Source organism: Orycteropus afer, unplaced genomic scaffold (assembly GCF_000298275.1).
Source record: "Orycteropus afer afer isolate SDZICR_OR568_19922 unplaced genomic scaffold, OryAfe1.0 scaffold00026, whole genome shotgun sequence".
Lineage (NCBI taxonomy): Eukaryota > Metazoa > Chordata > Mammalia > Tubulidentata > Orycteropodidae > Orycteropus > Orycteropus afer.
Genome location: NW_006921613.1, coordinates 8,055,910 through 8,076,916, shown reverse-complemented (window position 1 = coordinate 8,076,916; position 21,007 = coordinate 8,055,910). Strand labels below are relative to the sequence as shown.

At 34.8% G+C, this 21,007-nt stretch overlaps 1 protein-coding gene across 1 annotated transcript in view; it reads right to left on the bottom strand.

Moving 5' to 3' along the window:
- Positions 1 to 21,007, bottom strand: part of TRPM7 (transient receptor potential cation channel subfamily M member 7) — a 158,274-nt gene that overhangs the window by 38,921 nt on the left and 98,346 nt on the right. Inside the window, exons 15-24 of the mRNA XM_042783693.1 lie at positions 18,883 to 19,023; positions 18,281 to 18,415; positions 17,243 to 17,523; positions 15,593 to 15,821; positions 14,327 to 14,482; positions 14,107 to 14,250; positions 12,309 to 12,437; positions 10,549 to 10,827; positions 4,846 to 5,020; positions 620 to 746 (exon numbers count right to left, since the gene is read on the bottom strand). Of these exons, the coding sequence (XP_042639627.1) occupies positions 620 to 746; positions 4,846 to 5,020; positions 10,549 to 10,827; positions 12,309 to 12,437; positions 14,107 to 14,250; positions 14,327 to 14,482; positions 15,593 to 15,821; positions 17,243 to 17,523; positions 18,281 to 18,415; positions 18,883 to 19,023 (1,796 nt within the window). The remainder of the gene's footprint in view (positions 1 to 619; positions 747 to 4,845; positions 5,021 to 10,548; positions 10,828 to 12,308; positions 12,438 to 14,106; positions 14,251 to 14,326; positions 14,483 to 15,592; positions 15,822 to 17,242; positions 17,524 to 18,280; positions 18,416 to 18,882; positions 19,024 to 21,007) is intronic.

Genomic DNA, 21,007 nt, shown 5'->3' with positions numbered 1-21,007 from the left:
ACAATCTGGTGTAGTGGTTTTTAGGAACAAAAATTACAACCTACTAAGCCAAAGCCGAACTCACCGCCACTGAGTCGGATCCGACTCACAGCGACCCTTCCTTGGGTTTCCAAGGCAACAAACAACCTAATTGAGCAATGAAAAATACTGGCTTGAAAAACTATGGTCTATATCATAGAATACCATGTAGCCATTAAAAGCAGAATGGAGAGAAATACTAATGTGGAATAATGGTCATGATTTTTTTGCTTAGTTAAGAGCAGTTCACTAAATGTAATATTATATTTGAATTTTTTTAAAAAAATTCATAAAAGATGACAGAAATATATATATCAAAATATTAAGAGTGGTATTATCGGTGAATTTTTTGCCTTTGTTTTTGTATTGAATGTATATTCCTTGGTAATCTAGTAAAATTCCCAAATGAAGATTCAATTAAAAGGAAAAAAATGCTTGTTGAAAGATAATAAAATTTCAAATTTAGAAGAACTCCTTTGATTTGAAAACTCACATTTTGTAATTTGTACTTTTTGTGAGATAGTTTTAGGAGTTTAAGCATCAATAAGTTGGCCTATGTTAAATCATCTCATTGTAATAAGCAACTGAATAAAATTCTTACTTGAAAAACGCAATAAGAAGATTAACCATAATGATATACTGTACAAAGAGGTAGACTGCTTGAAGAAATGGAGTCAACCAAGTTCCAGGACCACAGATATCCCTCATAGGTGAATCACTTGCACACACTGGGGGGGAAAAGAAAAATTAAATATAGCTAGCTTCTAAACAGTGTTTACTACAAGCAGCCCCTGGGTTATGAACATTTGGCTTACTTACAGACAATGCCTATATATCCTTTAATATTATGTAAAGTTGCCCTTACTTTGAAATGACTGAATCAACCTCTACTCAACAAATTCATCACAATCACCTTCACTTGAGGCATATGCAGCTTTGACATCATTGAAAAGGCTTTCATCCTTTTTTTGCACTAAAGGCTAAATAAGAAAAACATGAACTTGTTCTGCTTCACCTACAAATTTGACTTAAATGACTTAAAAGGCACAATTGGCAACTGATCTCTAACCTAGTGACTGCTTATATTGCTACTTCACTTTAGGGAAGTTTTTTTTTTTTTTTTTAATTGTGATTTGGGTGAAAGTTTACAGAGCAAATTCACTTTCCATATAGCAGCTCACATACACTTTGTCTCAGGACACCGACTACAATTTACCACAGTGCAACAGCTTCCCTCCCACTTCCTCCCCATAGTTACCTCTTCCCTTTGCCCTTCCCTCCATGCGCTCCTGCCCCCTCAGCTGTCTCCCTGTGCATACACAGCCCTTCTATTCTTCCATGATTGATCTCTCCAAAGAGTTTATCTACCTAGTGTAAATGTTTACCTCATATGCCTCTTTTGTTTGGCCAGAAGCCATGGGAGTGGGTTCATTTCCAGACCTGAAGGGCAACTAGGGGCCATAGTCTCAGTGGTTCCATCAGGCTCTATCAGACCAGCAAACCTGGTCCCTTTCCACCCCCCGTCCCAAATGATTTTGAGTTTTGTTCCACACTGTTTTCCCCTTCTATCCAGGATCTCCTACATAGATTCCCTCTGAGTGGTTGACAGTGGTAGCTAGGCACCATCTAGTTCTTCTGCTCTCATAGTCGTAAAGGCTGAGGATCGCATGGTGTACCAGTCACTTGGACTAATTGTGTCCATGAATCTTTGTTTTTCTTCATTCTTCTTTGCTCTGGACAAGGAGAGATCCATCGTTGCATCTAGATGGCTGCTTGCAAGCTTTTAAGATCCCACTCGCTATCACCAAAGTAGGATGTGGAACAATGTTTTGTGTAGTATGCTATACCAATTGAGCTTGATGTTCCCTGTGACTATGGTCCCGAGCCCAGAGGTCCAACTACTCGCTCCCTCTGGGCAGCTGGCTGTGGCCAAGAAGTGACTACAACTTTGTCCCTTGTCAGCTCTCCTGTATACCTGGGAATTCTTACAGAACATAACAATACACTTGTAGAAACATTGTATGCCAACCCTATATATGGTCTTGGGCACTCTCCTCCCTGCATAGACATACCTAATAGTTCAGCCTGTCCACCCATTTACCCACCCGTATATCTATGTTTGTCTTCCTGACAATGCAGTACTGTATGTGCAAAAGGGTTCATCTTTGTTGTCCGTACCTCCCATGCACCTCTCTGTGTCTTCCTCTTCCTCAATGCCACGATGTTGATTACACATTTGGTACATCGCCCTTCACTACTTTAGGGAAGTTTTGATTATGTACAAATCTGTGTTTCACAGATGCTAGTAAAAACTTCAGGGCAGACGGCCATAGGAATGCCAGCTTACAAGTATTCCAATACAGAAAGATTCTGTAAAGGATATGAGTGTTATATGTTCTAACCCTCTATTCCAGACAAGGATGTTTATTTTTGTGTTGTTTCTACTACCCTTTTTAATTTGAGGAGCATTAATAAGGGTAAAATTCCTGGACTTAGACATTTAACATTCCCATTAAAAAAGTATCTGAAATACTTGAGAAAATGGAAGACTTATAACACACCCACGACAATTTACAAGTGTAAAGATTACTGAGTCCCTTTATCTTATGCCACAGAAATTGACTGGTGAAGTGCCTAAAGTGTCTTTCAAATACAGCAATTAGATTTAAATCCTTGCTTTCCATTGCCCTAATAGGAGCTCTGGTAGCATAGTGGCTAAGACACTTGCCTGCTAACCAGATGGCTGGCGGTTCAAACCCACCAGCCACTCCTCGGAAGGAAGGTTGGGCAATCCTACTTCCGTAGTGATACTGCCTCGGAAACCCAAGGAGGGGTCGCTATGAGTCAGGTTTGACTCGACGGCACATAACAACAACAACAACAATCTGGAGTATTTCACAAGCCACAGCATAGCTGAATGGAAGAGCTTTAAATCCCACCATAGTTACAAGGAATAAAGTAAAAACAATTTAGGTAGGGTAAGAATTAGAATTAAAGAATCATGAATTAGTGACATTTTATTTGAATATTTGTATTTAATATTTAGTGTATACTAATCATTTTGAAATATATACATTAATGAAATTCTAATGGTTGTATCATTCCTTTAAAATAAATAGCTTCATAGGCAAATTAATACATAAGATCCCTTCAAAACTTTTATGAATCTATTTCCATCCTATTCAGAGAAACGAGGGGAAACTAGTCCCAAGAAAGTGAATGTAAGAAACTTTAAAAATATATACACCCAATGCTTTATAACAATTATGGGCAGTTCCTGGGTTATGAACGCCCAACTTGTATGCATGAATGAAACCCCATAAAGCCCATTATATTAAAAATTCAAGATACACAATGGTTCATAAGAAAATAGGCACTACTTTGTGATGCACATCAGAACATTATTATTACATTATTAGCATTATTATATTAAAGATGTTTCAGTGTATCTGGAAGTGTTTATTTAATGTTAGTATTTTTAATACATAGAGAGGTATGCTATATACCATATATTAAAATAAACATTTGACTAACTGATGTTACATATGAGCTGTACCTAACTGTTCCAATTATGTAAAAATTTGACTTAAGGACAGACTTAGGAACAAACCTCGTTTGCAATGTGGGGACTGCCTGCATACTAGAGCCGTATCATAGAAAAAGAGCAGACAATAAAAACCAGGAAATGACCCTAAACAGGAAGCCATTAAACATAAAATTTGATGAAGCTGGTAAACACCTCATTATTTTAACCACGATTTGTTAACAACTAATGAGCATAATTCTTTCCCTTTGTTGCTACCTCCTGACCTAATCAACTACAGAATAGGTGGAGAGTAAGCAATACAGGTGATGCTGGGGAAAGGAGGTTCAAGGGAAGAGAAACAAAGATTCAACAACTCAGACGTGGAAGTCATTGAAAAGTACTTCTGAAATCTGTTAACATGCCTATGCTCACAAATTATCTAGCCTCATTAACTAAGACAATACAGTAATAACAAAACTGTGCACCAGACTCAATATTCTCTTCAAGTTCTCCTTCAAGCAATGTGTTAATGGGGAGTTGGCGTGAATAAGAGGGGAGATGATCTGTGTTTACACTGGTAATCGCATCAGCTTTGGCGGAGAATGGATTTACAGTTCAATTTTACAGTTCAAGAATTTATCCTAATAAATTTTGATAAAAACCTGTGATATCCCCTGTAAAACACAACCACTATAAGCTTTTCAAGATTCACACAGAGTCATTATTTTTGTCTTTAACATTATAAATATCAATATCCAATTCACCCTGACTGGTCTACGCTAATCATGGTAACTCTATTCCACTTGCCAAGAACTGTCTCAGTGATAGGTAGGCTGAAGCCAACACTGAGTGCCAATGAGAGGCAATGACAGGTTTAATAGGAGGTTTTTGGGAAAAAGACTATCTCCCCCTTATAAGAACCATGGAAAGACAGTGTCTCTTTTCTCCTAATGCCAGTGACAGTGTCTTATAGTTACAAGGAACACCTGTAAACATAAGACACTACAGACCAGTGAGATAAAAAAGAACAGAATTCTGAACTGCCTATGTGAACTAAAAAAAAGTTCTTATTATTTAAGTAAGTATAGGTCAGACTTCCATTACTTGTACTGAAAACATACCAAAATACTTTTTTCAATTAATTTTTGTTAGGTCTCTTGTGGGGTTAATGTATTGCAGAGGGATTAGGTTGGTAATTATATGGCTTCTAAAAATATGCATCACTATAATGCAATGTTGACCCTACAACATAAAATAACCACAAGATGAATGCATAAGCATTCATAAACATAAATCCTTACCATCAATTTCATATGCATAAACTTCACCAAAAATCATCCAGTATGGATTAAAAACTATATCTTTAGCAAGCTTCCAAGATGGTGGTTCTCGAGGATAAAGTATTGCCTTTCTGGGAACACCAAAACTAAGTAATACAAGAGCCATAATCACTACAATGTAGAACATATTGGCCACCTGTTAAAAAATGAACACTGTTAAAATACATATGAACTAAAAATTATGACAATTTTTTATCTAAAAAATTTCTAATGTTTTATGATATGTAAGTTGAATTTTTGAGTTTCTTGTTATCTCTAATAATTTCCTTCTGGAAAATCTCATCACTACGTAAACCTTAACATCTAGGAGATTATGTAAAAACATGATCTGTGAAGGTAAGTGTCATGGGCATCTTTATCTATTTATTGAATCACATCATTGATTTAAAGTGGAATCTGCCTATGTCTGGGATACATGAAGATTTTTTTAAGAGGTAGAGATACAAAAGAGATGTTAGGGAATCCATTCCCACAGCCTCAATTTCCTTAAGGCTCATTGCTAAAACTGCTCTGTTCTTAAAACAGAGGTACAGTTTCTTTTTTCTGCCTCCATTTTTATAACTCTCCTTTGCCCACTTCATGAAAGAAAAGGCATACTTTTCACACATCTTGAACTCACAGTGCCCTAAGAGCCACATAAACACCAAATGGAATTATCAGTATGGGTACTAAAAAAATAAGTGATGCTGTACAAATTATAAATGTTTTACAAGTCTGGCTGCAATTCTTTTATCTTCAACAAAATTTAAAGAGTCCAACTGAGCTATCACCTACTAGATTACTGAATAGGAATTTCTGTTGTTAAATCATAGAATTTTTGGTATCATTACTCAGGAATTCAAATATTAAATGGCATGCTATTATGAAACTTTAATTCCTGCCTAGTTACTTAGGTGTACAAGTTCTCAGCATTTATATCTAAAAAAGTGAATGCTGTCTCATGATAGTAATTTTCCTTCAGATAATAATATAATTGGAGTGGGAAAACCTCATGCAGATGACGACTACACTACATTCCCAATTAAGAATGAACTTTTGAAATTAATACCTTTACAAAATTGTAACATATTCATGTTGTTTTGACCTACTGTAAACTAACAATATTACAAAGATAAATTAATCAAAAGTAAAATTATGGCATTTTCATGTATTTTTAAAGTGAATATATGGTTAAGAGATGAAGCAGAAGGCAGAAATATCAAAGGTGTTAAGGGGACAGTAAGTCTAGACTGAACAGAGTACTCTATATGGGTATGAGAAACAAAAGCTATGGCAGCTAGCCAATATAAATTCAGATGGAAAAGTTTAGACTCAACCCATAACCTTTAAACTTCTAAGTTAGATAAGCCAGTAAATAATACTCCTTTTAATTGGAGTGTGACTTGCAATCAAAGAGAGTCCTAACACTCTAAAATTTAGTCTTCTTATTTGTAAATTGGTAAAATAATGTCTATGCTGAGTGTCGGGGAGAATTAATACTTGATAAAGGAAAATTTCAATAAAGTAATTTTGAGGTAAAAGATTAAAAGGGCAAATAACAATTTATTAAAATATTATTCTTGGAAGCTAAGTAACTGTAACTTAAAAAAAAAAAAAAAAGATTAACTAAAAACTCCAAAACAAAACCCAAATCTGTACTGAAGTATCCTAAGTTTATTTAAGGTTTATGACTAATTCATAGATATGTCTGGATTTTAGACCTTTTCACATAAAGCCTATTTGACAACTTTCCTTAAGTTTGATCTAAATTAAATAAAAAATATTTGAAAATTTAGTTTTCTCATCTCTAAACTGAACATTTTTAGCTTTGACATTTAAGGTATATGGAATGAGTGGGTGAAGTTTAGAGTTTGACATGTAATTTTCACTAGTTTGGTCTCTACTAAGCTATAAAACGTCACACTCTTTGTGAAAGCCATTTTGACAGAACTAGCTACCAGCTCTTCTGTCCTCACATAGCAGTTTATCACATTATTCTATAGGTATCTATCTGATCACATGTCCATCTTGTATACATTATTGAGTTTCTTGAGGATCTTGCTCATCTCCGAAGCCCCAGCTTAGTAAACACTTAGCATATAGCAAATAAACGATGATAAAAGACTGTTAAGTTGCTCTGAAATTCTACTACTAAAAAAGCTCATCTCCTTTATTTATTTAAAGTGAAACTGTAATGAACGATTTGTTATACCTTTTGGCACTGACTTTAATTAGATAATTAGAAAATTAATAATTTTGAAAACTTTGAAAGATGGTAGAAAAGGAAGATGAGCATTAGCGAAAGAAAATGATGGGATAAATTACCAGTGAACAAGGAGAAAGACATACTCCTGTTTGTTTTAAAAAGATCATAAATAAAGAAAATGGAATATATATTCAATCTCCCTATGACTGTGATGGTAAGACTGGCTAGTGTTGAGGGCGGGTCAAAGATTAATGTTCAGAAGGAAATCTGAGTAACTCTTCTTCCTCTTGGTATCCTCTATTTTTCCCATTTCCAGCTTTTAGTACAGCTGTTCACTTCTGTACTTCCTACATCTACCATTTACTTAGTATTAACATTAAATTAAACTGGTATCACTAAGTCATAAAATAATCTGAATAAGCAATGAGAGCTGAAGCATCTTTTCACAAGCTAAAAAGTTAGTCTGTGTAAGCTAAAATCACTCCTAACCACAAATCTTTAACTACCCTATTTTTCCTAGAAATATCATCACTTTACTTAAGAATGCCAAAAAATGAGTGAATGACAACTCCTTTTTTGGTGTGGTAAATAGTAAACCCGTGATTCTCATGGGGGTAGAGAAGCACACACACATTCTCCTGGATGGGAAATTTATAGTATGAAAAAAAAAAAAAAAAAGTTTTATATTTAGAAAACTTTAAAATTTGTTTTCATGATGTAAAGTAATGTTGATAATACTGTGATCTAATGAGGTTACTCAGAAGACAGATATAATTTAGATGGCAGTGATTTTCCAAGGAGGAGCTCTGGTAGCATAGTGGTTAAGGCATTTGGCTGCTAATTAAAAGGTCAGTGGTTTGAATCTACTAGCTGCTCTGCAAAAGAAAGATGAGTTAATTTACAGCCTTGGAAACTCTAGGGGGCAGTTCTACTCTGTCTCCTTGGGTCTACAGGAGTCAGAATTGACTCAATGGCAATGGTTTTTAGATTTTCCAAGATTAAAGGAAAACGTTTCAGGATGGAAGAAGTAAGATGCTTTTATTTATATACAGAGGACAGATGTTTAAAAGAATTGCATATATACACAAGCCTATTTTGATAAAACTATTATATGTATTTATTGATGGGAAGTTTGACACAGAGAAGTATTAGAATATTGCCTCTGAACTTTATGGGACCACATTTCTGTTTTTTACTTATCAACCCTAGTTATTTTTTAAAATTGTATAATCAAGATTGAGAAGCCATGCTACTGGAAATATTTTAGAAAATCAGATAAGACATTTTATAAACTGTCAATGGTTTATTCATTAGATTAATGAGTATGGGGCTAATAAAGGTTCATGAAAAATAAGTCTATGAAGGTTTTTGCTAAAGCAATGAAACATGAACTGGTTTTAACTCTTAAAATAGGTATTGATAAAAAGACAGCCCAACTGGAACATTTATGGTAAAGAGTAGATAGCTGACAGTCAGGCTGGATAGGCAAGGTGTAATCTTTATGGAAGCAGATTGGACCCTGTCAAAACCTGTGAGATCCCAAAAAAAAAAAAGTGGGGGGGCAGTCCCTTTGAGTTCCAGCTCTCATAGGTTTCCCTATATACATAAATCCAAGAGTAGGAGTAGTTACCAGGAATGGGAGTGAATGTTTATGTTAATGGTGGAGGAATGATTTAAAAAAGGATAGTGAGAATGGTTACACAACTTAAAGAGTATAATCAATATTACTGGATTGTGTATATAGAAATTTTTGAGACTGTTTGCTATGTATATATCTACCACAGTAAAATTCAAACAAGAAAATGAAAAGACAAGAAATAAACGAAAAAGTAAAATGGAGATGTAGATAAAGCTATAGTGAGACACTGAGATAAACAAAAGTATACAACAATAAACTTGATCTAGCTAGAAGAGACCAAAAAAGCTTCCTGAAAATATATGTTGGAGCTGAGTTCTAAAGGATAAACCTAGGTTAATTAGTCAAAAAACCTAACGGCATGAGTATAGATGGGGATGGTCATTCCAGGAAGAATGAAGAACATGAGGTATGGCACTCTACTGGGGTGCGGGAAGTATGATGTTAAAGAAAATGAAAATGGGCCTGTATGACTAGAACACAGAGGAATAGAATGGTTTGAAACAAGGAAGAAACTAGGTAAAGGGTACGTGGAATCTCTCTGTATTATTTCTTAGAACTGAATGTGAATTTACAGCCAAAACTCATTTTTTATTGTGCTTCACAGACAGGCTTTTTTTTTTTAAAAAAAATTTAAGGTTTGTGGCAATGCTGTGTTGAAAAAGTCTATTGGCACCATTTTTCCAATAATGTGCACTCACTTCGTATCTCTGTGTTGTATTTTGGTGATTCTAACGATATTCAAACTTTTACAGAATGCTATTGCACACTTAATAGACTACCAAACCAAAACCAAACTCACTGTATCAAGTAAATTCTGACTCATAGCAACCCTCACTGGATTTCTAAGGCTGTAAATCTTTATGGAAGCAGACTACCTCACCTTTCTTCTGCAAAGCAGTTGGTGGGTTTGAACCACTGACCTTTTGGTTAGCAGCCAAATGCAGTAACCACCAGAGCTCCTTTAACAGACTACAGTATATTATAATCATATCCTTATATAATCATATCCTTTACATGTACTGGGAAACAAAAAAAATCGTAATTCCCTTTATTACTATATTTATCTTACTGAGGTGGTCTGGAACCGAACACATAATATATCCAAGGTATGCCTATATAATTATCTCAAAATTAGAAGTAAAACAATAATCAACCAAACAACAACAACAACAAAATACAAGGGCCAAACTGGGTAGAGTTTGTGATTCTATTAAGGACAATGATCTCCAGGAGCAATACAAAAACCATTAAAAGATTTTACGAGAAGCGGAAGTGATATATTCAGATATGCATTTTGAAATAATTACTTTAGAGGAAAACCAAATGTACACGAAATGTTGAATGTAGAACAAACTCTGCCCTGTAAATTTGCACCTAAAGCACACACACACACACACACACACACACACACAAAAGGACGTAATCACTCTAGCTACTAATTGAAGATGTCAGAATGGTTTTAAGGCAACAGATTAATTAACTACTGCAGGTCCAGCTGATGGTGGTCTGGTTTACCAGTAAAGGGGGAAAAAAGTATACAGATTGGAGCTAATAAATTTGTATTTTTCATTCTGATCCTAAATAAACCTATTAAACAGCATTTAAAAATTAAATCACATCAAGTTAAAACAAAATACAGGTTTCTTAACTTTATCCCATCAAATATATTCCTTCAAAAGTTAATAAAAAACTGTTATAGAATAGTATATTTAGAGTATGAAGCAAATTACCATGAAATAATCAATATTCACTGGTTCAAGTAAAACGATATTAATAGCATGATTTTAAGGGGGGAAAAAAAAACCCACACACAAGTATTATTGGATGCTTCTCAACTTACCATTTTTCCAATCATCATTACATAAGGTCCTGCCTGTTGATTTACAGCTAGAAAATCTAGCAAACGCACATACCAAAATATTATGTTAAGACAGTAAATTAATCTTCCAGCCACAAAAACATGATTATTATATGCATTCTCAAAGTTCCATTTTGCTCCAAATCTTAGTCCAAATCCAATAAAGAAAGAAATTATTGCAATTGTATCACTGATATTGAAGTAATCACTAAACCACACTTTAATCTTCTGGTTTATTTTCCCAGCTTCGGACATAAAGATCTAGAAGTTAAAGAAAAGGTTTAATTAATTTTTTTCTATTAAAGTCTGCTGTTGTTGTTGTTATGTGCCGCTGAGTTGGGCCTGACTCATAGCGACCCCTCCTTGGGTTTCCGAGGCAGCATCACTATGGAAGTAGATTTCCCAACCTTCCTTCCGAGGAGTGGCTGGTGGGTTTGAACTGCCAGCCTTCTGGTTAGCAGTCAAGTGCCTTAAGCACTACGCCACCAGAGCCAGCATTCAATTATGATACTATAGAATTTTATTCATGTTCTAATGGTTCAAAGTGGTTTTGGTTATTTTGGTATTTAATCATGCATTTGATTATCAAACCAATTAAATGAGATAGCAGAGGCAGGTATTTCTTATCCTCATTCTATAGATAAAAACACAAAGAAAATCCCAGAGATAAATGACCTGTTCAAAGTCATGCAACTAAGAAAGTGAAAAGCTTCGATTAGAACACAGTTCTCTAGACTTGGAATATGCAATTTTTTCTTGGTGGTGGTGGGGATTTGCAGATTACAGTTTTGTATGTGTGTGTGTTTTTTTTAACACTGTAGTTGGTGTGATTTGACTGCTAACCAGAAGGTTGGTGGTTCAAACCCACCAGCCACTCCTTGGAAGGAAGATGGGGCAATCTACTTCTGTAGTGATACTGCCTCAGAAACCCAAGGAGGGGTTGCTATGAGTCAGATCCGACTAGACAGCAGTGTGGTTTGGAGTTGGTGTGAAAGTTTACAGAACACATTAGTTTTCCTTTCACCAATTTATACACATTTTGTTTCATGACACTGGTTGCAATCCCCTCAATGTTATAGCACTCTTCCCTCTTCCTCTCCAAGTTCTTCATTTCTATTCATCCTATTTCTATTCATTCATCTTTCCTGCCTCTGAACTTTTGTTTTGAGGTAAATCCTGCCCTTTTGATCTCATATAGTTGATTGTACTGAGGAGCACATTCCTCACAGGTGTTATTATAATACTTTTGAAAAGCTGTTTTATTTATCATTGAAGCGGCACTACGACACACTGGTAAGATTTTTGTTTTTTAAGGTGTTTTCACAGAAATTAAGTAACTTAATGGCTTAATAGCTATATTTACCTAATGTATATAAAACATGCAACTCTTCTCTTAAATAATAATTTAAAACACTTTGTTGGGCAGTACAGTAATACATTCAGAAGGTCAAAACCATAGTGTATGAAGGAGTAAATACTGAAGTTTCCCCTTCCTCTCTTGTCTCTTGGTCAACTAATTTCGCCTTCCCACTAGAGGCAGACACTGTTATTACTAACTCATGATCCTTGCAGAAATACTTAACAGTGTTTTAAAATGCTCTGCAACTTGCTTTTATTATTGAACAATGTGATTTCTTTAAAAATGTTATTAAATAATAAACAACAGATTTCATAAACATGAACTACTGGACACAGAGGAACTTAAAATGCCAAGTTACAGGAAAGAAAAACTAAAGACGTACCTCACGGACTTTTTCAATAGCATAAGTAAAAATATAAGCAATAACAATCCATTCTTGAACTGAAGGTAACCGTTCCATTTGTACAAGAACCACAAATGTATAAAGCATCAGAAACCCTAAATACGCCAACTAATAAAAAAGAAAGAAGTTATATAAATGGTTATAGATTAGAACATACACAAAAATAAACACTACATGAACCCCTGTTAACTATCCCCCAGTTTCAACGATTCAAAATTTTAGAAATAAATAGCTCTACTTCAAAGCAGATACTGCATTTATCAAAACATAAATGTTTCCCAGCTTATAAATGTATTATTCTAGAAATTTATTCTTTTAGAACAAAGTCTTTTCTTTAGAAATTGCTCATAAAAAAGAATTCTATAACAGATTTATGTTCTCTGTATAGTCCTGAAAATTCTATTTAACTTATATCTAAACTACCATAATGTACTAAAACCACAGAATTTCACCATCATCATCATCATCAAGAACACATATTACTCGTCTCCTCCTCTGCCTTCACTAAATAGTATTCCTAAGACAGACAACTGGTATTTCCCTAGTTCCCAGTCACCGAGAGCAAAGCCCAGAAAATGGAGAAGTGAAGAGATTTTGCCCTAATTTACTGTAAAGGAAGAGCCCACCTCTTCCTTCAGTAACAATAAAGGAAATAAGATCTATGAATAACAACATCTGAATATTCATTTCACAAGAAAACCCAGACTCACTGATCCTTGAACTAGTGTGGTTAAGAGCATTCTCCTTTCTCCTTGCCAGTACTGCCCTAGCATAAGCACATCCTTGACTTGTGCTATAGCAGAGTAGAGATGTAAATGGTAATAGATAACAAAAGAAAAGAGAAATTCCTGTGGCCACCTAAATTAGCCATTTTTATGTAGCCATTTAGATGAATGGAAATGTAAGAAATTATGTTATTTTCATTGATGGGGACAGGATTTTGGATTAGATCAGATTTGAAGTTTTAGCATCAGACAGGAAGGAACATGAAAACTGTATTGAGAAGTAAGGAAATGTAATAAATCAGTCTCAGGTTAACAGTATGTGTATGGGTGAGAAAGCAATCATTGAAAAAACAAGGCCTCAAGGATTCATTTTACCATAAAGCCATTTGTATACTCTGGCAATTCAAAAATGCCTACTCAGGTTTGGCTTTGGTTTACATAGTATTCCTAAAACAGACAACTGGTATTTCCCTAGCTATGAAAATTAAAGCAATAAAAATGAAAACAACTGCAAAAGTCAAAAACATCTTAAGAGTTTTCCTGGAAGGGAAAGTAAAAGCTCCTTCACTCAGTCCCTGCTTTAAAAGTAGTGGCTAATCTCATGTATTTCTTTAGGTAAGACCATCCTCTGTGGACACATGTTCTTTGACCAACTAATAAAATCTGTTTTTCTATAAAGGGAAGAACTAATCGTGTGGCAGATAATAAAGCACGTATTCTAATATGTTAAAGAATAGGCCACTGTATCATTGATAAATGAAACCGTATGAATGATGTGGATTTGTTTTCATATCATCAATCATTCAGTCAACACTACAACCAAGTTATTTGTTTAGTTTCAAGCAGAACGAAGCTTTGTTTGTGTTTACCATTCCATATGTGGCAAATTATATGAAATTAAACCCTTTCATTAAGTCCTTGTATTGGCCTTTTAAATGGGAATGGCTTTTCAGTGATCGAAGTTATATGAAGATTAGCATGGACTCTAGTAGACAAAGGTTCCCTACAGTTCATTTTTAAAAATATTTTGCTGATACAATTTTAAAACGTACCGTGTTAAACCAGAATTTTACAATTGGTGCATGATAAAAGGCATAAAACTTTCGTGTAATTGGAAGTTTTTTTGATTTTATTTGTATGTCCATTTCATTCTTTCCTTCATTATTATCCAGAATCCGTATTTCTTTAAACACTTCCTAAAATAAGAATAATATTTATTATACATTGTTCACAATAAACTTATATCTACTTTAAAAATGTTTTCCTCTTTACCATTGGAATCTCTTCTGTTACATTTTGGAAGTTGTTTTCACTATCTTCCATTGTCATCTGATGGGCATCTTGAGATTGTGGAATATGAGACATTTCAGCCTTGGTTTTATATTCTAGCATTAATATAGCAGGTGGAACTAAAATGCTTAATATGACCTAAAAATTTAGAAACAGAAGTTTGCATTTTAAAATTAATAACCTTCAAGAAGATAATAAAAGCAATAAAAAGGTATTAAATATTCTGTGAAAATTAGTTAGCCATTTTATCCCTGGTAGTGTAAGGAAAAGACAAAATGTCTGTTCATTACTTACATAAGCTATTTAAAGAGGCCCAGGTTGAATTGTTTCAAGGAGTGACAAAACATTTGACTATTATGAAAATTGAAGATTTAATGATTATTCTACACCTGCCTTTTTTTTTTAAATCAGGTTAGATGCTGCTTGGAAAATACATTTTATTTAAACAAAATGCAAACCTTATGAAGGTGTTACGTGCTTAATCTTATCCTAAATCTCTTTGCAAGTGTTCCATATCAACATGATTACTCAGCTCATGCCTCTATAAACAAGAAGATTTATTTCTAAAATTTTAAGAATTACCTGCAAAATCCTAAAACACAAATTATACTTGTGGATCAGGGTTTCTGTTGGTTAATCTTTCATCATTATCTGTTGTTGATGATTAGTACTTGTTAGTCACCTACAAAAGCCTACGGTTAAGAACTACTTGCCTGATTTCTGCCTTCTATACTTCTGTACCTTATTTAGAAAGATATAAGATGAAAGAGTAAAGTTTAAAACACATGATGAAAGTATCAACCAACATTTTGCCTTAAAGTTTATCTTTAGCCTAAGGTTACCCTTCTTAACCTTTAAAACCAAGAATAGCTAATATACTTCAAATAAAAATAAAAGAATATTAGGCTAACATATAGGTCTTGGATTTTAGAATTTGGGGATCATTCTTTTATAAAGCTATAGTACTTTTTACATGGCTGTCCAAGGTGGTAAACCCCAATAACCCCATTTCTTGCCCTCATACTTCTGGCTCAAACAAGGGTTAACAATCAACATGCACACATCTGAAAAGGACACTAGAGTGAAGAAGGGAAAAAAAAAAAGAGTTCAACTTGTCCTTTGGGATGAAATGCCGACCACCACCCTTATCACCCTCAAATTCAACGTATTTTACTATGCTTCTGGGCTAATGCCTCTGTTCATTTTATCTACTTACATACGTTACACAAAATTGTTTCAAAGCTGTACCTTGTACCACGAATTCTTTCTCATATTCAGTCTTCCCATCCACATATCAGACAACAACATTTGTGTACAGGTGTGGGCAACAAAAGGTCTAAGTCTTGAAGAAACTGCTAATTTAAGGCAGGTAGAATTACTCCAGTTTTTCAGTTCATAAGTGAGCAATTTCATAGCCATGGTTTCATCCTGTCTGAAGGATTGTTCTAATAATTCAACTGCCAGTTGACCAAAATCACTACATAGAAAAATAAAAATCAAAATATATTCAGATTATCAAACTGCAATTTTAAAACCACTATTTCAAATGCACTAGCCACTCCTCAGAAGGAAGACCGGGCAACCTACTTTCGTAGTGATACCACCTCGGAAACCCAAGGAGGGATTACTATGAGTCAGATTGAACTCCACGGCAGTGAGTTTGTTTTTTTATTCTTAAATCGATTCATAACACTTTACTGTTTAATATTTTCATACACACTATGGAACTATGAGACATTAGTGGCTGTTTTTAGACTTCCTCATCTATGTGGAAAACACAAATACTGAAAAATGTCACATGAAGAGTAAAACTGAAAAGGTGAATCCAGATTACCTTCTCTTAGTCCTGGAAACAAAGCCTATAATCTCAGCAGGGAACCAAAACTGACATTGGTATAGTGCTCTGTATACTATTTCAAACACAGAACAGGGCATCCAACAGAGTGGAAAACTAATTTTCCAGGGGCTAATCTAATCATGAAAACACAAAAGTCACGAAGTCATGAAAACAGATACACAAGTATCATATACATCCAGAAGTTGTTATGTTGGACTGTGCTATTTTCCAAAGAGTACACTGCACAAGTACCAAAATAAATCATTAACTCTTCTAATCATACATGGTAATATTTCACACATTTGTAGAGAAATTTCACAGCTTTAAACTCTCCTTACTTTGTGATTTATCTCCCTGTCTTGGTCTGAGAGTTCAGATTCTTATATGAACCACTGCAACAATTCATCTGAAATCTGAATCCCAAGCAAGTGATCATAGGATCCTTGCTACAGTTATTCTCCTTCGTATGTAGCTCCATCATCAGAATTGCTCTCTCATTTGAATTCAATTCCATCCCTTAAAAAACAGCTCCAACTCAGTTCCTTACCACTTCAATCAAAACTGTTTTCTAATCTAATTGCTATTAAGTACAATTATAAAACGGACTTTTGGCATTACTTCCTTCCTACTGAACTGCTCAACTGCAAGAATATAGTAATAACCTCTTTTTCATATTCATAGGCTGAAACGCTTCTTTCTGATTTTTAAAATATCTAACACATTTTTAAGGCACCCTGATGGTGCAATGGTTAAAGTGCCTGGCTGCTAACTAAGGTTCAGTAGTTTGAATCCTCTAGGCACTTCTCGGGAGAAAGATGTGCTAGTCTGCCTCCACAAAGATTTACTGTTTTGGAAACCCTATGGGGGGCAGTTCTACTACATCCTATAGGGTCACCATGAGCTGGAATCCACTTGACGGCAATGGGCTGGGTCTGGTTTTGGGATATAATTTCAACTTACTCTTATCTTTCCATTCCATTAAGTGCATGACACTGTAACTGCCACTTGAAGGTGCTCTTTTGTATTTTTTAAATGGTTTCAAATATTAAAATGTAACTTACTTGGAGTACTGTTTCAGTTCTTCTGAGGTATCATCTACCAAGTCACTCTGCTTTGCTTCATATGCCATTGAACGATATATTTTACAGGCAACTAATGCTTTAGCCATTGATTCTTCACCATGCTGCCATAAAAAACGGGCCATGACCTGCCTCTTCATAAGGCAGGCCCAAATTAACAGTTCATTAAGTGGATAAGGAAAGCGTTTGGTTTCAGGATCATCAATATCTACAATGTCATCTTTGGTTCTTTTCTTCTTTCCTTCTTCTATAACTGTATCAATCTTCAATAGAAAAAAAAATGTTAAAAGATTATAAGGCAATATAACACTCATGTTAATGAGAATTTTTAATAAAAAACATTTTATGACTATTCTTCAACATACATAACAAAACTATCTATTTATCCACTTAATTTTTTTATTATAACTCTTAATTCAGTTCATACAATTGGCATTTCAACAAGAATATCTTTTCAAGATAATCTTTCCAAGATTAAGGAAAAGGGCTACAGGTGTGAGTATCTGATAAAACACGGTTTGAATGAAATAAAAGTTTCAGTAATCCTTTTGTTTTGCAAATTCTCAAGCAGAATGAAAGAACACTTATCAAAATATTTTTAGAATTTAGTTATTATAATAAGCGCTCTGGTGGCATAAAGCCTAAAGCACTTCACTGCTAACCAGAAGGCTGGTGGTTCAAACCTACCAGCCACTCCTCAGAAGGAAGATCGGACAATCTACTTTGGTAGCAATGCTGCCTCAGAAACCCAAGTAGGGGTCGCTATGAGACGGATCTGACTTGACTACAATGTGTTCGGTTTTTGGTTTGGAGTTATTATCATAGGTAAACATGAAAAATGCAATAGCATCATTAACCTCACATATACCTTAGAATATGGAAATACATTCAAAGATATAATGTCCAAAAACAAGACAACTTAATTCTTATTAAAACAAGTAGTTTTATTTCATAATACTAAGCACTTCAGAAAGAACAAAATACAAAATTCAGAAAAGGATAATGTGTACACAAATATACCTTTGGTCTGTAGGGTTGTGCTGTTTTAATGAAATGATTATGTCTCATTTTTTCTTTTTTATCTGCCCGATTGCCAAAAGATTCATGACTTTTTCGCAACTGGGGAGTGCTACTGGAGGTATTTCGGCCAGACCTCTGAAAATGAGAGCTTATTAATTTTAAAAGATTTAAATATGCTGACACATGATAAAATTCAAGAACCACTTAATTTATTTCTGTAGCTGTATGTGTGTGCACCCACATACTGACACATAAAAGATAGTGATGGCTTTAGGATTTCAACTATAAAATATTTCCAATTTTTAAAAAAATTTTTATTGTGGTTTGGGTACAAATTTACAGAGCAAAATTTTTTTTACTGTTTTACATTCAACAGTTCATGTACATTTGATTTCACACCTCAAAGATATTTCCAATTTCTCTTGATTAAAAGTATTTTTAAGATAATGTTACTTTTACCATTTTAATGTAAGTAATTCTTAATTTTTAAAGTGTTAATTTTAAGGCATATACAGATGTCTGTGTATGAATGTGTGTGAAAAAAAAAAAATATATATATATATATATACGTATACATAGGCTACTCCCAAAATTTTACATACCCGATTATTTCCGCTTAGACTATTATATATTAATCGAAAACGTTTCCGAGTATAGGTGCATCTATAGGTTCCTCCCATGAGATATTCAATAACAAGTCCTATATCAATTAGAGTGATCTTATATCCTGGAGGAAGATTTCCCTGGAAACAAAACATTACTTTTAAAATAGAACAGTATTTTTCAGTATTCCCATGTCATGCCTAAGAAAGGGCCCACCTCTCAAAAAGACAAATGTTTACTTATTATATGGCGTTGCCAACAACTATCTTTACAAGTGAACAAAGTAATTTGTTTCTCTACTTCCTTTTCTAAGAAGAGGAGATTCTGAAGTTTGAGGTCTCAAAGGTGTTGCTCAGGACTGGAGGAGTATGGTTACACTGATAAAGTATGAACAGTAAGGTGTCTCCACGGCCCTTAAAACTTCACATATAGAGAGATCGGAGCCTCTAACAGCCAACAATTACATTTTCACTGTGGTATATATATCAAATTATGTATTCCTGCAAAAAGAAAACCCACTATAAATGTTGTTATGTTTTCAGATTGGCCATAAGTACCTATAAATATTTTTTTAATTAAACATATATATTGGCAATATTATTGGTTACACAATTTTTTTAAATTGTGATTTGGGTCCAAGTTTACAGAGCAAATTCACTTTCCATACAGCAGTTTACATACACTTTGTCTCATGTCACTGACTACAATTTACCACAATGCAACAGCTCCCCTCCCCATAGTTACCTATTCCCTGTGTCCTTCCCTTCATGCACTCCTGCACCCTGAGCTATCTCCATGTGCATACAAAGCCCTTCTATTCTCCCATGATTGTTCTCTCCAAGGAGTGTTATCCACCTACTATAAATGTTCACCTCATACGCCTGTCTTTTGTTTGGCTGAAAGCCACAGGTGTGGGTCCAACACCAGACCTGAAGGGCAGCTAGGGGCCATAGTTTCAGTGGACTCATCAGGCTCTATCAGGCCAGCAAACCTAGTCCTTCTATTTTTTTTCTTTTTCAAATGATTTTGAGTTTTCCTCCACATCATTCTCCCACTCCACCCAGGATCTCCTATATAGATCCCCCTCCAAGTGGTTGACAGTGGTAGCCAGGCAGCATCTACTTCTTCGGGTCTCACAGTCATATAGGCTGAGGATCACATGGTGTACCAGTCACATGGACTAATTGTTTCCATGAAACTTTGGTTTTCTTCATTCTTCCTTGCTCCGGATGAGGAGAGACCCATTGTTGCATCTAGGTGGCTGCTTGCAAGCTTTTAAGATCCCAGTTGCTACCCACCAACGTAGGAGGTAGAACAATGTTTTGTGTAGTATGTTATGCCAATTGAGATTGATGTCCCCTGTGACTATGGTCCCAAACCCACAGGTTCAACTACTCACTCCCTCTGGGTAGCTGGCTGTGACCAAGAAGTGACTACAACCTAGGTTACACGAGTTTTTATAACCTAGTCTAGGCCTTAACTACCACTGTAACATTGTTAAGACTTTATTTTCCCAGGGCAACAATCAACTCACAAATGAACTTTTAGAATATAGGCTATTTGTCAATACAGAAGCCTGCCTATTACATAAACATAAATTTGGTTAATTTCATTAAATAATCTTAATAAGGATTAATCACCTAAGTTGTAACATGGAAAAAAGTATGTAAAATATGTACTGTATGATGAACTTTCACTTTTTTGGATTTGTTATTTCTCCCACCAGATGGCTTACATTTATCAACTAACTCTGATCTTCTACTATCACCATTCTTTCCATTTCCCTCATTACAGTTTTATTAAGTCAGTATTTTCAAAATGTTTATTCTCTTACTGCTGCAGTTTCATCTGTGAAATTCCTAGTTTCTAGGTGTCTATAGGTTTTTTTAATTATTATTATTGTGATTTGGGTGAAAATTTACAGAGCAAATTCACTTTCCATACAGCAGTTCACATACACTTTGTCTCATAATATTGACCAGAGTTTACCACAATGCAACAGCCCCCCTCCCACTTCCTCCCCATAGTTATCTCTTCCCAGTGTCCATCCCTCCATACACTCCTGCCCCCTGAGTTGTCTCCCTGTGCATAAGCAGCCCTTCTTTCTCCCATGATTGTTCTCTC